The following is an 18,475-nucleotide window of genomic DNA, read 5'->3' on the forward strand; positions in this document are numbered from 1 at the left end:
ACACATACATGGGTGGTTATTGCACAGGTATTGCGGAGCCCAACATCAATGGTAACAACACAATGATATGTAATGGCATTTATTATTTTGTCTTTTTACTTTTTACACTTTATTAAAGAGAATTTAAACTTTTGAAATGTGGTACTACAGAAAATGCTGAACATTAGATGGGCAAATTGGATAACTAATGGAGACATACTGGGAGAAAAGGAATTTATGACACAATTTTGTTAAAAGAAGGTATATCTTGACAGACACATCCTGAGGCTCCAAAGAATAGATAAATTATTGGAGTGAAATGTTGGGGATAAAATCTGCAGAAGGAGGCCAGAGTCTGACTACAGTAAGAGGGTTCAAATGAATGCCGGTGGTAGTAGTTGTGCATAGGTGTGAGGCTTGCACAGGACAAAGGTGGAGAGCTGCATCAAACCAGCACCCTGACTGAAGGCAACAACACAACATGAAACGTAACTGAAAACTGTGTGAGTGTCACGGATGCCATTTTGTCTCTTCCATTCTTCTTGTTCAAAACCTTTGCTTACATTCATTTTGTTTAAATTTTCCTCTCTGTCTTAGCACAAATGAGTTTTCCAGTACGTTACTGATCGTATCCACTAACTGTTAGTGTATTGATTGTTAGACTATGCAGACAATTAACTACCCTCCACCACTGGCTCAAAGCATCATACAGCTAAGCCCTCACTCTGTTGTAGGCCTATGCCGGTTCTACCAGTACTATGAGGGTATGGTGCGTGTGGATCCCGTCAGCAAAACAACCACGGCACAGATCAGCAGCTTCGTGAACCCCACCGCCACGCTCAAGACGCTTTTCTGGGCACTGTTCACCATGTCACCCCTGGAATCGGCTGATGTAGTGATACAGAACCTGCCAGACACAGACGTCATCAACCGCCACTACTTCACTGAGACCATTGGATACATAGCTTTTGCACGTAAGTATCTCTATCTACACTTGTATTTCACATTATGCTGTATGTTGTATTATGATGGGATCCACTACTGATTTCAGTATTCCATTGTCTATTTCATGTTGTGTGGAATGTAAATATTAATCACCTGCTTAACAGAGTACATTGGTTTCTCTGAAACACTATAGATGGTGTAAAACTGGTACCATGCATGCATGACAGTGAAGTGTTCCAGCCAGTTGTGTGGAATCACTTCAGTAACGTGGGTCAACACAGAGATGTGACAAAATGAGATAAAGGGAAAAAACTACATTCCATTTGTGAAACTGTGACTGACTTATTGTAAGGTATAGAGGAGCCATCTTGTTTGCAAGTGCACGGTTACACTGTGAAGAGCTTACCTAGTTTATTAGTATATCAATGTGGACTGTCTAACATGTCTTTAAGGAAAGTAGTAGCACTTAAAGCCATGTAACATGGGTAGGAACAGTGGTCCTGAAAAGGTCGTAACTCAGGGGGACCAGAGCCAAGTGTCATGTATTGTCAATGTCACTCAGTTTCAAAACCAACAGAAACTGCTGCCCTTAGTAAATGTAGATCCATCTCAACCAGTATCTGAGAAAGCTTTGCAAAGGGGACTGTATATAATGGACATTTGGAATCAGGTATTTCACAAATAGCTATTTCTCACAGTGGCACATGAAACAGCATGTCTTCAGTGGGCCAAATGACACAGAAACTGAACAGTAGTTGACTGGAGTCATGTAGTGTGGTCCAATGAGTTCTGATTTTGCCTCTTTTCAAATGACTTAAGATGCAGAGTGATGAATTTAATCCTCAGTATGTGTAATATGTCATTCAGGCAGAAAAAGCTTCCATGCTGTATGGATCCACTCATGAATATGAACCAGAACATTTATTTCAACATTCTTGGTGACCAGTTGTAGCCTTTTTGTCTACATCTTCATGATGAGTATGCTACGGGCACTAACATCTTCCAAGATGATACCAGATATGATCACAGGGCTGCACAAATATTTTCGTGGGTGGAGGAGAGGCCAGGCACTCTAATTCACCTCAGCTGGCCCCGATAAATTATGCAATCTTAATGGCATTTGAAAGTCTGGGACTTTTAAAAGCAACAGGTGAAACACCAGTCAACATCCCCATAGTTTGGTAGCTCTGTGGGATCTGTTCAACAATGAGTGACTTCAGCTGGTTGTGCCCTGACTACTGTAAGGCAGTTGGGGTAGGCGTTTTGGAAGAGCTACTGAAAGTCATGTTCAAAATATACTAAAGCTACCTCAAGTACTACCCCCTCTTATAAATACCTTCCCATTGACAGAAAGTACTGTGTCTGTCATTAATAGACCACTTGACTGTGAGTGGCATGTCAGTGTTAGGGATAAGCACCCTGTACAGGGGAGTCAGGGACGAGGGAGAATGCAGGGTGTTACACCAGTCCCCTTAAACAACAAGTTCGAGATGTTGCCTTTCACTGAAACTGAGCCAGTGAGACCCAAGTTGTGTAACATGCTGTATCCCATGTCAAGGGAGGTAGATGTAAAAGGGTAGGGACCTATTAACCACTGGTAGTCCAACATGCACTGGATAAGGGAAAACTGATAAATTGGATCTAATGGCATGGTGCACTCTTACAATAGTGCAATGGCATTCAGAAACAATTATGGGAAAAAATGAAATGTAAACAGAGCATTGTGCATTGGTATCAACAATTAGGCAGGGGTGCTGTTTTTTCTCTGTAAACAGAAGAGTACCTGTTGACTAAGTGATGCAACCATGGAGAGGGTGAAGGAATGCAATACAAAAAGAATCAGTGGCCCATGTAAGCTGAAAACTTGAAATACTACAGCACATGCAGTACAAAAAATTAATGGTCCATGCATGCCACAAACTTGGAATACTGCAGCAAACTCTGTGGAAGATTTCACAACGGCAGTTACATTTCATACCATACTGTCTGCAACCTGTGCAAGAGTTAAAACTAGAAGATTATGGCCAGTCCCTTCAATTTTACATCATAACGCAGGAAGCACTGGAGGATGATAATTTTATCTCAGAGCTGACATTCAACAGTGAAGTAACCTTCTGTTTATCTGAAAAAATTAATCAGAACAGTGTGAGAGAGTGAGGCACTGAACAGCATCATGAAATTATGGTACATTAACAAGATATTGTGACAGACAAAGCTGTATGGGCTGCTTTTCTCCTGTGAGAAAACTGTGACAGTTACTTCTACCTTGATATGTTGCAGTTTTGGTTGTTTTCATAACTGACTGCTGATCCTGAGAACTCATCTTCTAACAAGACAGGGTACGCCATGATTGGAACATCGATGTTTGTCACTACCTAAACAATGTACTATCACTTCACCAGATTGGGCGTAGTGGTGAAGGTGATGTAGCTCCATTCCCTTGCCCCCTCCCCCCCCTCCCATCCTGCTCGAAGTTGCCTAACATAACACCATGTGACTTTTTCCTTTGGGATCACATTTTTGTACCTCACTGCTTTTGGAACATCTCAGAGAATGCATCAATGGTGCTGTGATGAGCATTGACAGGATGTTGATACATAAGGTATGGAATGAACTTGACTACTGCTTGGACATGTGTCACAAGCCAGGGAAGCACTTATAAAACAATTGTAGAACGCAAAATGCAAACTTGACAACTTTACAGTTCTATTCGTGTACCAGTCACATTTGTGCAAGTGTTGTAGGAAAATTCTTGTAGAATGTAAATGCTTTGGATTAAAGGAGGCCACTCACCAAAAAGCAGGATTGTTGAGTTGTTGTTAGGCACATGCAAAAGAAAGAAAACTTGCTAGCTATCAGTGTTATCCTTTGATGAACTAGAGTAAAATGCACACAGAAAACACACACATGCATACACATGCCTCTGTCACTGCATGGTGCCAGCTGGACTAACAGTGCAAATGCTTTTTTGTCAGCAGGTGATGGTTGTTGGGGGGCAGTATCAGGTGGGATGGATAGAGGGAGAGGGACTGTAAGTGGGTGGCTATCAGCTGAGAGGGAGGCAGTCAGTTTGCCAGTTAGGAACACAGGAGGGAGGGGTGGTGGGTATATGGGCTAGGCAAGTAATGCACAATTGTAGGGGAAGGGAGGAGCAGTCCACACTGAAAGCAATGTGGGATGTGAACTGGTAGGGGGCGACAGGATGGTGGAAGGGGAAACTGTTAAGTGGAGGGTGCAGGGACAGTGGGTAACCTGAAATTGGGGCCAGGATGATTATACAAGTGGAAGACATGTAAGAATAACTCCAATCTGCATGTGGAACACCAGTTGAGGAGGGGTGGGAAGGAACTTGAGTAGGAAGTCCCTAATTAGGATAGGATGAGATATAATCAAGGATATGGTTCACTTGTTCCAGTCCAGAATGATACTGGGTGACAAGGGGGCACTCTTTTGCAGCTGGTCCTTGGGGGCAGTGCCAATTCTCACACATCCCCTATCCTCTCACCACCCCCAAGAATCAACAACAAAAGAGTGCCACCTTATCACCCAGTATCACCCTGGACTGGAACAACTGAATGAATTGGGTTCTCCAGTCCAACTGAATTGATCATTGACTTGAAATCATTATGTTTAGCTACTTGGAGACCATTTGTTCCCAAACAATTATGTAATTTTTATGGATGACAATGCGCCATGTCACCAGGTCACAATTGTTTGTGTTTGGTTTGAAGAACATTCTGGATAATTCAAGCGAATGATTTGGCCAACCATATCACCTGACATGAATCCCATCAAACATTTACATGACATAATCAAGAGGTCAGTTCAAGCACTAAATCCCACACTGCAACACTTACAAAATTATGGACAGCTATAGAGACAGCATGGCTCAACATTTCTGCAGGGTACTTCCAGCAACTTGTTGAGTCCATGCCGTATCGAGTTGCTGCATTATGCTGGTAAAAAGGAGGTCCAACATGATATTGGGAGGTATCCCATGACTTTTGTCATCTCAATGTATACGAATTGTACTGCAAATATTGCACTACTTTTTATGTCAGTAAGACTACCAAACAGCTGTCTACTAGATTGTATGTCCACCGCCACATTATTGCCAAGAACAAAGTTGGCCATCCAGTGGCACAACATGCAGCTGAGTACAAAATGTTCAATTTAAACAGCTGCTTCACAACCCTGGCTATCTGGATGCTTCCTTCCGCCACCAGCTTCTCTGAACTACACAGATGGCAGTTATCCTTGCAACACACCCTCCGCTCCTGTAATTGTCCTGGCCTCAATCTCATGTAACGCGTTGTCCCCGCACTCTTCACTCAATAGTTTTCCCTTCCTCCATCTTGTCAACCACGTCCAATTCAGTCCCAAAATCACCTTTAATGTGCGCTGCTACCCACCAGTCCCTCCAATTGTGCATTCCATGCCTAGTCCATATACCTGTCAACCTCCCTCCTGCATTCCTAGCCAGCAAACCAACTGCTCCCCTCTACCTGTTAGCCAGCCGACCCCAGTCCCTTTCCCAGGCTCCCTCTCCCACTACACACCCTACCTGAAACTCCCCACCATAACCAATCAACCTGCCACAAAACAGAGCATTGGCACTGTTTGTCCAGCTGGCACCATGTAGAGACAGAGCTTTGATCCAAAAAATATTTGTACATGTTGTACTTTGGAAAATGCAGAGCTTTGAAAATGAATGAATCATTTATAGTAGCCCTCTATGAAAACATAACAATCTCTATTGCCATACTCCTTATTAGAATCAATTCTTTTGTAAAGTTATGATGAAAAATTACATATTCACAAACATTCAAGTGTAATATTTTGCTTTACAATAATGAGGAAAATGTTTCATACAGTTTGTTTTCTTAACCCTTAATATCCCAGCTGCGGTCTCACAGACCACTAGCATTTATTTTCCTTTTTCCTCTGTTTCTAATGCATAATGATGGGGTAGGAGATTACAGCATTGTGTAGTTGCTCTTTGCTGAAGCTGCCATGGTTTCCTTTGTCAGTAGCCACTTGAATATGATTTGGACCCATACTATTACTGCTTCTTTTGTGCTATTGGTCTCTGAGACTTTGCACTATGAATTCAGTAGACAGGTCTATGTCTACTGTTCATGTTTAATGGGTCCTAACTTTGGGGATAATGTTTGAAAATATTTTAAGGACAGTTTAGGAAGTGATGCTGGGTCAGGTAGTGATAACAAAATTGAAAGTGAATATAATACAGTATAGGAACAGTGTGAAAGTAAAGACAAATTTATTTTGCCAGCTGTGAATTCCTTGCCTGAAATAAGTGATCAAAGTGATGAAGACAGAAGTGTGGAGACAATTTGTAGCTAGAAGATCTGTTAGAAATGCATTTATTTATTTATTTAGCATCCAATAGATCACACATGTGATATAGGATTTGTCATTTGATTACACGTAACACATAACAACACATACACATAGTAAATTGACAAACATACACAAACAGCAAACAAATTACATACACATAGTGCATAAGTAGTGTACAAGAACTTATTACCCAAAAAACAAAAGTACGTGCTCACGATAAACAATTTTAGATCATGAACTATGCCTTATACACAAAACGTGTTACGGATATACACAAAACGTATTACGGATATTTAACAGATTTTTCCTAAGTATCATAATTACAAAGTTGAAAACATCATTAAATTAGTCTGAATTTTTTAAAAATAAGTAGGCTACAGGTTTCAATCCACAGTCTGAGACAGGTATTCATTTACATTGTAGTAGCATTTTTCCATCAAGTATTTTTTTGCTTCATGCTTGAAATTATTTTTGCCTTTAATTTGAGATGGAAGTGCATTTAAAAGCTTTATTCCTAAGTGGCTAACATGTTTCTGACTTCTAGTTTTTGCTACATAGGGAATGTGGAAGTCTTCACAATGCCTTGTATTGTGATCATGGTAGCTTGAGTTGGTTTGGAGATTGCAGTTATTTTTACTTATCATTTCCAGGCATTTAAAAATATATATTGATGGTATTGTAAGTATCTTTAGTTGTCTGAATAAGGGTCTACAGTGAGTTTGTGGTGGACTGTGTGTCATGATACGAATAGCTCTTTTTTGCATAATAAAAATGTCATTTAGTCTTGACCTGGTTTTTCCCCAAAAACTTATGCCATAACTTGCAACTGATTGGAAATAACTGAAATACACTGCTCTAATACATTCTTTGCTTGCATACCTTGGATATTATTCTTAAGGCAAAACATGCTGAGCTAAGTTTCTGAGTAAGATATAAACTGTGTTCATTCCAGTTTAAATCTTGGTCAATTCGCATTCCCAGAAACTTTGTGGTGTACACTTTTTCTATTTGTTTACTATCCAGCATAAGGCACATATTTTCCCCTTGACACTTGCTTCCATACTGTATAAAGTGTGTTCTGTTTGTATTTAATGTCAGCTTATTTGAATAAAACCATGACTGTATGTATGAGAGCATTTTCTGTGCTGTAGTACACAATGATTCTTTTATATCACTAATTATGATACTCGTGTCATCTGCAAATAGCAGAATTTTGGCTGAGCTGTCTGGAGCCTGTATATCATTGATATAAATTAGAAATAACAATGGGCCCAGAATGCTGCCCTGTGGAACACCTATTTCAATTTGTTTTGGTTCAGATATGAGTTTAAAATTGTGAAGATTGTTGGATGACCACAGCTCAACAACTTGTGACCTGTTTTGCAGACAAGATTCAAACCATTTTTTAACAGTACCCCTGATGCCTATTGCTTCAAGTTTCTCTAGTAATATTACATGGTTCACAGTATCGAAGGCTTTGGATAAATCTAGATTAATTCCAACAACCTGTTTATTTGACTCCAAATTTCTTACTATTTCTGTTGTGTAGTCCAATATGGCTGTTTCTGCACTGTGCCCTGCTCAAAAGCCATGTTGACTGTTATTTATTAGTTTATGTTTTTCTAGATATTTTGTAACCCTGATTTTCATTAATTCCTCAAGTATTTTGGAGAAGGCTGGGAGGAGAGACGTAGGTCGGTAATTTTCTATTTTATGTCTGTCACCATTTTTGTATAGAGGTATCACTTTGGAGATTTTAAGTTTGTCCGGAAATATCCCTTCACTAAGGGACAAGTTTGCTATGTGCACTATAGGTTTGACAACACATGGAGCAATTTTCTTAATTATTGATACAGGTACATCATCCAACCCAGAGGACATTTTGGATTTCAAGCATTTAATGACTTTTAGAACTTCATGCTCATCTGTTGGCATTGCCATCATGCTGGTATTTACCATTGGAGTTGTCACTGTTGGTTGTTGCTTAAATTTACTACTTAAAGTAAGGGCAATATTTACAAAATAATTGTTTACATAGTTTGCCATGGCATCTTTTTCTATGGGAATATTTTCATTATTTTTAAGATTGATTTCCTGTTCTTTAGTTTGACCCCCAGTTTCTTTTTTTACCATTTTCCACATCATTCTGGACTTGTTACTAGCCTGTCTTATTAATCTATCATTACTTAATAATTTTTCTTACTTTGCAGTAAGTCTTTTTGTATGTCCTCACATACTCAACAAACTGCTGATCATGACATGTTTTTAACTTTAAACTTAGTAATTTCATGGTTTCACTTGACTTTTTAATTCCGGGTGTAATACAGGTCCCTTTGGATCCATATGATCTGTAACTCAAAAGCTTACAGGTTGAAACAAATACTGCTGCACATCGGAGCCTCTTCCAAAGATGGCCAATGACATTATTTTTCAGCATGTTGGACATAAGTGGGGTAAATGCATTTTCCTTCACAATTCCTACAAAGACAATACTCAGGTGAACCATTTTAAGTTTTGAAGAAGCTTGTAAACTCGTTGGTGATACCACAGATAAAGAGCAAGTCAACAAGTATCACATACCCCATGAACTTCTTTTTTCCTTCACTGTGTTTTGGGTGTAGCAGAACCAAAAGTAGAATGATTGGAAAAACGCAAAACATGTTCCACCTGAAAAGAGCGACATCTTATCCAGAGTGAGATTTCCACTGTGCAGCGGAGTGTGCAAAGATATGAAACTTCTTGGCAGATTAAAACTGTGTGTTGGACCGAGACTCAAACTCAGGACCTTTGCCTTTTGCAGTCAGGTGCTCTACCGACTGAGCTACCCAAGAACGACTAACGACCCATCCTCACAGCTTCAATTCTGCCAGTACCTCGTCTCCTACCTTCTAAACTTCACAGGTTTCGAGTCTTGGTCCAGCACACAGTTTTAATCTGCCACGGAATTTCAAGACATATAATTTGCCACTGCTGCCAATCTGACTTAAAATCTCTACAAAAATTTCCAGCAAGGGCAAAGAAAACCTCTGAGAAGAAAACTAAACACCTAAAATGTACTAGTGCAATTTTAGTGTTTAAATGTTGTGTGGTAGTTTTTTTGTGTTTCTATTTTTACATATGTAATAAACAGTAAAGATATAGTAAAAAGTAAAATTTGGAGTGCAGGGCATATGAGTTTCCATAGCATTATTGTTATCATGTAATTAATACTATGTTCATTTCATGTAGTTTTCTGTTTAATTTATTTTTTTTTTTTTTTTTTTTTTTTTTTGTAAAAATAAACTTTATAATTTATTTGAATACATATTTCTTGTTGTGTGCTATCAAAGTAACCTTTTACATAAAATCTGAACTGTTTCACTGAATTTCTGAATGCAATTTTTATGGCTGATTAAATATAGCAGGCAGTCAGACTGCACCTGGCGCAGTGTGTGACCAAAAAGTGAATTGGGAAGTTAAGGGTTAAACGATTAGTTATTCATATATAGGTTGATAAAAATATGAATTATTAACAACCAGTTCAAAAGAAACTCTAATTTGCTATTAAATACCATTGTTATTTCAATTGCTAACATTTAATACTTTATGTTACGCATTTTTAAACATTACTGAAACCTCTATGCCAGTATAATCTGGGACTTTCAAAATGATAATTTCATATGAAAGCAACTGTACTACAAAATCAAGTAAATGTTCCTTTAGATTTGACTATCTTGTTTCGGAAAACTATAAAATTACAAAAACGTTATTACAAGTTATTAAAATTTGTGACTTTGTTGATAATACAGTGTGCTTAGTATCAGTTGTTACATAATCTTCAATTCTTCCATATTAAATAGTGAAAAATAAAATGTAAAATGTGGTCATGAGACATTTTAGTACTCAATAGAATGTATTGGGTATTACATTAAAAGTTGTGTACAGAGTATTACATTAAAAGTTATGTATCTAATAGTTAATTATGGATTCAAAGCTGTCACGTTACAGTGTACAAAACATTTTTAAATTGATAATTTCGAATTGGGGGCTGTTGTTGGCCACCAGTGTTTGGGATGGACCCTCTGTTGCTCCAAGGCTCCCTTATTGGATGTCATTATTGTCTGATGGAGGTGGATGGCATGCAGTAACTGAGAGAAGGGGACCATGACAGTCAACCACATGGACACAAAGAAAAGCCTTTGAACTCAATCAGAACTTGATTCCCTGGCTGAATTGGTGCTGGCCATGGACAGGGGTAGGGTCAGCTAGTGTGCCTGATAAATGGAACACTGTCAAACAACCCATGCAACATCATCATCTATACAAGGCCAATATATCTAGCAATGTGCCAGCTGCTTTATCTTGGGAATGCCCCAGTAGGACTGGTGTAGGGGGTGCATGATAATGTTTGGTTTGTGGGGTGATCAACTGCACAGTCATCAGTGCCTGTACAAATTCCCAACCTTTGCTCAGTTCAATCTTGCCACTTTCATGAAAGATGATGAAATGATGAGGACAACAGAAACACCCAGTCATCTTGAGGAAGGTTAAAATCCCTGACCCTGCCGGGAATCGAACCCAAGACCACATGCTCAGGAAGCGAGAACGCGACCGCTAGACCATGTGCTGCAGACAGGGTGTAGGGTTTGGAGCAGCAAAACCTCCAGGAGGATGGCACCACAACCTCGCACTGTTCCTCTTCCATAAGGAGCATCGCACCTTGCAAAACCTGAAGTTGCTGCCATGAAGAAAACAGTAAAGAGCAGGTGGTTCTGCATTGCAGAGATTGGTAAGCCAACCCAAGTGGAAATACTGTAGAATCCATTGACAATCTGGATATTAATTTTGATATAACTTGTCTCAAAGTTCAGTACAAGATGTTTTGGGTATACTTCTAGCTATTGAATTGCTGAAATGTGTGATCGGCTGGCAGCACTTGTTTCTGCTGCAACACTGAACTAGTTAAGTGCTTGAGCAATTGCTGATACTAATTTAGTTGTGCTGGCAAAACTCAAGAAATTTTGCATCTATAATAGTGCTTGGTGAACCAAAACTGGTACCTCCTCTTTGGCAATATTGTAACCATCACTTTACAGCTAACTACATGAACTGAACACAAACAAATATTTGTAACAACAGATGAAAATTGTCTATTATTCCTTGATACTGAACAATAATAGTTCTTGCCGGAATCCAATATAAGTCATAGTTCCAAACAGAAATTAATGTGCAAAAGTTCCTGATTGAAACTTGTCCAAGCACTACTAATTCACTATGTATTTATATTGTAAGTGGGACCTAAAGTGAAGTTCCCTTAAGTCAGCTGTGGTGGAAGCCACATGCTCATAAATCAGAGCACTATACAACACGAGTCTAAATGCACAATTAATAAAATATCCCGGGCTATTATTCCGTGGTCAAATGGATTTCACTTTTTAACCCGATGTTTCATCCCCATCTATGGAGGACATTTTCAAGGGGGATCAAAGCTTTGTTGAATGTCCAATTCACAACCTGGCTCACTACTGAATGGAATGAAGAGTTCAATGAACAGATGGATGGTGTCACTATTGGGAGCCACTTAAGCCTGGTTATAGCAAACTTCTTTATAGAAAAATTCGAGAAGCAGGCATTGGAAACTGTGAACAAGAAACCGAATATCTGGTTCTGTTATGTGACATTGCAAGGAGGAACTGGATCATTTTCACAAATATCTGAACAGGATCAATCTGAAGATTAAGTTCACCAAGGAGACGGAGGCAGATGGAAAATTAAAGTTTCTTGATGTACTTGTTGGGCCACACAGTTTACAGAAAACCCATGCACACAGACCATTCCTTACACTGAGATTTGAACTACCACCCACAACAAAAGCAAGGCATCATAAAAATGCTGGTGGATAGAACAAGGAAAATCTGCGAACCAGAGCTGTTTGATACAGAATCAAAACATCTCACCAATGCGTAGTTCAAGAATGGTTATTCATTCACTGAGGTGAAAAGAGCATGAAGACCACCATGTAGAAATTATAGCAATGCTCAAGCACTAGTGAAATCTAAAGATTTCCTGCCGTTCATTAAGCATGTGACTGATGGCAAAGGAAGAATCCTGAAAAAGTGGAACATCCTGGTAATCTACATACCCACACAGAAGATACAAGATCACCTAAAATCAGCCAAGGATACTTGCCAACCGCTGAAAAAACCTGGAATTTATAGGATTTTGTGTGGTTGTGGGGAGGTGTATGTGGGTACTACAAAAAGGACTGTCAAAAAACAATTTGAAGAGCACAAGGGCAATTGCAAAAGAGGGGAGAGAGATGGATCAGCTGTTGGAGAACATAACTTACAGCCAGAAGACCACCACATTCATTTTGATAGGACTCAAGTACTGGCAGCCACAAGTGGATACCTTGAAAAACTATACAGAGAGGCCACAGAGATTGCAAAACACACCAGGAGTTTCAATAGGAAGGTGGAGGGCTTGAAATTGAATGACATTTGGATTCTGGTGCTGAAGAAAATGTGTACCAGTCTTCCACCATGGGATTATAGCAACAGCAGACAACGGCAGTCGACAATGGCCAGTTATCCTCGCGTATTCAAAACATGTGACATCACACCACTGTGCAGAAGTTCGTGGAAGTGAAATATTTCTGTAGTCATTAGCAATCCAGGGTGTGATTCAGACATTCAACAAAGTTACAATCCCCCTTGAAAATGTCCTCCACAGTTGGGGATGAAGCATCAGGTTTTAAAGTAAAATCTATTTGACCATGGCATAATAGCCTGGAACATTTTATTAACTGTGACATTTCCAGCCATGAAAGTTTTCATTTTACACATGTGTAAATTGGTCCAAGTAAACAGCAGTGCCACTTGTAAAGGTAAAGTCAGCTAATAGCAACTGAGAGTATCTGCTGCAAGGTGGCTATATATTTGCCCGCTATGGAAATTCTGTGAATGGTCTGTGCTCTCTGTGCTCAAGGAAGCCACCATAATTGTAAAAAGATTGACGTAAGAATCATTTGAGGAATTCAAAAGTAAAATTTTGCCTACTCATCTGATGAAAAATTTTATGAAGCTTTGTTATTCCAAAAAGTTGGTAAATGGAACATTCCTGCCATATATGCCCTTCCCAGACATGGGTGATGTTACACACATCAATACATCCATATCTTACATTTGCATGTCCGTCAGGGTTTCTAAATTGTTCATCTAATCGATTAATCACTGTCAGGTCACATGTCCTCACAATGTAAAATATTGTGGAAAGGTACACAAAGGTCATTGGTACACAAAGTAGTAGTCAAGAGTTGCATACCACTAACTGTTATCCCTCTGGTAATGACATTTGCTGAGTAAGTTAATGAAGGACAGGGATGACCATCCATATATGCCCTTGCCAGACATGGGTGATGTTACACACATCAATACATCCATATCTTACATTTGCATGTCCGTCAGGGTTTCTAAATTGTTCATCCAATCGATTAATCACTGTCAGGTCACATGTCCTCACAATGTAAAATATTGTGGAAAGGTACACAAAGGTCATTGGTACACAAAGTAGTAGTCAAGAGTTGCATACCACTAACTGTTATCCCTCTGATAATGACATTTTCTGAGTAAGTTAATGAAGGACAGGGATGACCATCCATGGTACAATGGCCACATTAGATAGTTCCTATAACACCAAAGACAGTTTCATCACATGCATAAACAAGCCTTGATGAATAACAAAATCTCAAGGAAGCCACCATAATTGTAAAAAGGTTGACGTAAGAATCATTTGAGGAATTCAAAAGTAACATTTTCCTACTCATCTGATGAAAAATTTTATGAAGCTTTGTTATTGCAAAAAATTGGTAAATGGAACAAACTCATCCGACCAGTCATCCAGTGAGCATACTGGCACCGTAACATAGAATGCCACATTTTCCAGAATTGTGTCACTGAGGGAAACTGTACTATGGTTCCAGAATGAGACTTTCACTCTGCAGCGGAGTGTGCGCTGATATGAAACTTCCTGGCAGATCAAAACTGTGTGCCCGACCAAGACACGAACTCGGGACCTTTGCCTTTCGCAGGCAAGTGCTCCACCACCGAGTACCGGGCGTGAGTTGTGCTTCGGTGGCTCGGTTGGTGGAGCACTTGCCCGCGAAAGGCAAAGGTCCCGAGTTCGAGTCTCGGTCGGGCACACAGTTTTGATCTGCCAGGAAGTTTCATATCAGCGCACACTCCACTGCAGAGTGAAAGTCTCATTCTGGAAACGTCCCCCAGGCTGTGGCTAGGCCGTGTCTCCGCAATATCCTATTCAAAGTAATATCTTCCCCATTTATTTCCATGTGGACTTCGATCTGTTAACACTCTGAACAGCTTCTGCTGTCCCACTGTGGATCGATATTTTTCTTTAAATATTCTACAAAATTCGTACTGGTTCAACACAGAGCATTCCGAGGCATCTCCCCGTAAATGCCCTATAGCAAATTGAATCTCTGTATTATTATTCCACCAGGGTGGAAAAGGAACATCAAATGTTAATAAAAACACAATGCTGTGTACCCTATTGCTACATTTAAATGTTTGGAGCTTATTCTTAATTCCAACCAACTTCTTGCTCTTGGGGCAAATATAGATCTTTAAACTGTACTTTTATATTACCAAGATCTATTATTTAAAATCTTGAACAGGGCACCACTAAGAAACTATAGGATTATAGATATAATGGGAATCATGCAGCCTTTGATAGATATAAACCTGTCTCTCTCAGAAGAAGTAATAACACTTGAAAATAGCATATATTATAACTAGTACAAGAAGCCATAAGTGCAAAATGAACATCAGAAATTACATACATTGGAAATGTAAAATAAACTTATGTGTTATATATTGTGTGAAAAATCATAAGGCTTCATCAGCAGTAAAATAATCCATAGAAATGCCATGGCGTAGCCATAAGGCTTAGTCGATAGTTAAGATGATCCATCTGAAATCTAAGGCCATGTGCATCATATACATAAACGGACAACTAAAGGACAGGAGGGACAACCCAGCACCAAACTTATGCCCAGGTGATGCTCACATAAGAGGCAGTGCCAACCACAAAAGATACCTGACATATTAATAAAATTACATTAGAATAATATCACAGAAATAGTAACACCACAAAAACTATAAAAAATGTATAAACCTATGCAAGTGTTGAACAAAACTATGATGCACATTAAAATAGGTTAACGACAGAGTGTGTCTTTGAGAAAATAACATCTCAAAAAACCACAGAAAACCTGATACAGCCACTATGTCAATTTAAGAACAGGCTGATAGCTATCGAAAAAGTTTCTGTTTTTTAGCTGTAATTGCTCGTTAAGAATAAAACCCCTATAATTGTGCCCATATATTTGAAATTCCTGATTTCAAATACATTTATATTGATACTTATAGGCCTTGTTTTTACTTTAATCAATGTTCTCAATTAACAGTTATTGTAACTTTTCAAGCAGAACACACATTTTCTTCCTTCTATTAAATGTCCATTTATTGATGAAAACTTGCTTTTATCTAACATTTGATTCTCAAATATATTACTGATCTTGTGTCCGCCTGCTTAGCTGAGTGGTAACGTGCTTGCCTACAAAGCAGCGGGCACAGTTTCAATTCCCAGCCAGATTGTAGATTTTGTCCGCTCATGGACTGGGTGTTGTGTTGTCCTCATCATCATTTCATCTTCAACCTCAGCACGCAAGTCGCCCAATGTGGTGTTGGCTGAAATAAGACTTGCCCTTGGCAGCCAAACTTCCCCATCTGGGGCCTCCCGGCCAACAATGCCACATGATCATTTCATTTCACTTTTAGTGATCTTGCACTTTTCATAAAATCTCATATCTAGATTTAACTTTTCAGATTATTTGATGTTCCTTTTAATATTCATGATAGCTCATAGGCATTAATTACTCATGGTGCTATCTACAGAGTTAGACAAAAGTCTGGATACATCCCTGTAAAAGTTGAACAGTATGAGGAATCATAGTGGCATCTGCTATTGGGTGTCTGTAGGTGGGGGCACAACCTATAAGAGCTATGGTGGCAGCAGCAGTCATACTGAAATCTGCCATCTTGGATTTGGGTTACATGTTTCAGATGGGGTCATGTGGCTCATTATTTTGAATTGTCTCTTTCTCAGGAACACACATGTGCAATCTGTTTTAAGGTATTTTTATGTGTGTAGGAGTTATGACTTGTTAAAGTTTAGAACACCTGTCAGAGTCAGCATCACAGCATAACTGCTCAATATGTCTGCCTTTGCACTGGACACACAATCACAGTCCTTTTTGCTGGTCCTGCTGCACATGTTGCTCAGTCGGTGGGTCAACAGAGGCACACACCTCCTCAGTATGCCAGCAAAGATGGCCTAAATTCTTGACTTTTATTTTATACACAATTGATTTCAAATATCCCCATAGATAAAAGTCAATATGTGTAAGATCAGGGGATTGTGGTGGCCATTTGATAGGAGCACTGTTCATCCAGAAACTACCTTACTTCAGTAGCATGGTGGGGAGGTGCACCGTCATGTTGGAAGAAGGTTGGGAAATCACCCTGTGGATTCAACAGTGTTGGAAGCGCATAACCACAGAGCATGTTAAGATACCTCTTCTCAGTCGAGGTTCCATCAATAGACACTGGACCCATGATACTTTTGTCCAAAATCCCACACCAAACCATCACTTTTTCACCACCAACACCTTTACAGGGATCCACCCACAAGGGGTTTGCATCTGCCCACTTTGTTTTCTTCTCCTTGCAAATAAAAATTAGGTTCATCAGTGAACAACACTGTCACATGAAGTTTGGATTCCTATTACACTGGTTCAGAGTGCATTCTGAAAACTGCAACCATTGATCATGGTCATCCTCCAAGAGATGATGTTGCAACTGTAGCTTTTGTGGGTGCCATTAGTGTGTGTGCAACAAAAGCAGGATTGAACACTGACTGACACTGGATATTGCTGATAGATGGCATGTACTGCGACATGGACTTTTCACTAACAATCCCACAACTGCTCTTGCAGTCTCCTTGTTGGTGGCTGTTGCTGGGTTCCCACCATGTGGCTTGTCCACACAGAACCTGTTGCACTAAATTTGTCCAATAACTTGGATACTTTCATATGTGAAATGTCATTTCTCTCAGGATGCCAGGCATTGAAGTCAGCAGTAATTACTCTGGTACTTTGTCCAACTCTTATTAACACAATTTCAATGTGTTCCTGCCTGTGTAAGTGCCATTGTGGATCATCTGCAACAATAAACAAACTTGATCACCACCTTGCAGTTTCAAATTTTAACAGATCATAACTCCTACACAAATAAAGATATCTTAAAATAGTTTTCACATGTGTATTCCTGAGAAAGAGGCAGTTCAAAATGATATGCCACATGACCCTTTCCCATTTGAAACACATAACTCATATGCCAGATGGCGAATTTCAAATGGCCACTGCTGTTGCCATAGCTCCTATAAGTTGTTCCCCTACCCACAGACATCCCATACCAGACAACTTATGATTTCTCACGCCATTTGACTTTTACAGGGGTGTATGCAGACTTCTGACTCACCCTGTTCTCTCACAAAAGGCATCAACACCATAAAAACTTTTCTTCACAACGTATTCACAACAGTTTATTAACCATAGATTACACAGTCTGCCATGAATTGCAAAACTTGAGCATGGTATGTACAATATATCAGTGCAGACTCTCTTTACAGATTGAACATATCTCACCACATACCTTATATTCTTTTATTTTTATATTACTATAACAGTCATCACGGCAATTAAATTCTGCATCAGGCATCTTCTTCTGCTGCATGGCCACCAACTCTGGGAAGATTACATCTGGTGATCCTCATGTAGTGTAGAAAACAATTTAAATTTCTACTAGTATGCATTCATTAACCAACACTAAAATAAAATGATAATGTGACTCGCTGTATGTTGTTGCAGCATCTGGATTATTGGATGGTTCACTGAGGTATGATTTATCATCATGGCATCAGCAAGATAACGTTCCTTTCCACAAATCTGGAAGTACAAAATTGTTAAGGGTTTCATGGCAACTTGTTGACAAAATGCCTGTTGATGCACGTTCTTTAGCCAATGGTTGTTTTAAGACTTTTCTGAAGTTTTGTCATCACGAGTGGCTGGTAT

The 18,475-nt window shown here is 39.3% G+C and overlaps 1 protein-coding gene across 1 annotated transcript in view; it reads left to right on the forward strand.

Moving 5' to 3' along the window:
• Positions 1 to 18,475, forward strand: part of LOC126455580 (short transient receptor potential channel 4-like) — a 274,268-nt gene that overhangs the window by 212,092 nt on the left and 43,701 nt on the right. The window contains exon 9 of the mRNA XM_050091340.1: positions 714 to 953. Coding sequence (XP_049947297.1) covers positions 714 to 953 — 240 coding nt within the window. The remainder of the gene's footprint in view (positions 1 to 713; positions 954 to 18,475) is intronic.

This window comes from Schistocerca serialis, chromosome 1 (assembly GCF_023864345.2).
Source record: "Schistocerca serialis cubense isolate TAMUIC-IGC-003099 chromosome 1, iqSchSeri2.2, whole genome shotgun sequence".
Taxonomy (NCBI): domain Eukaryota; kingdom Metazoa; phylum Arthropoda; class Insecta; order Orthoptera; family Acrididae; genus Schistocerca; species Schistocerca serialis.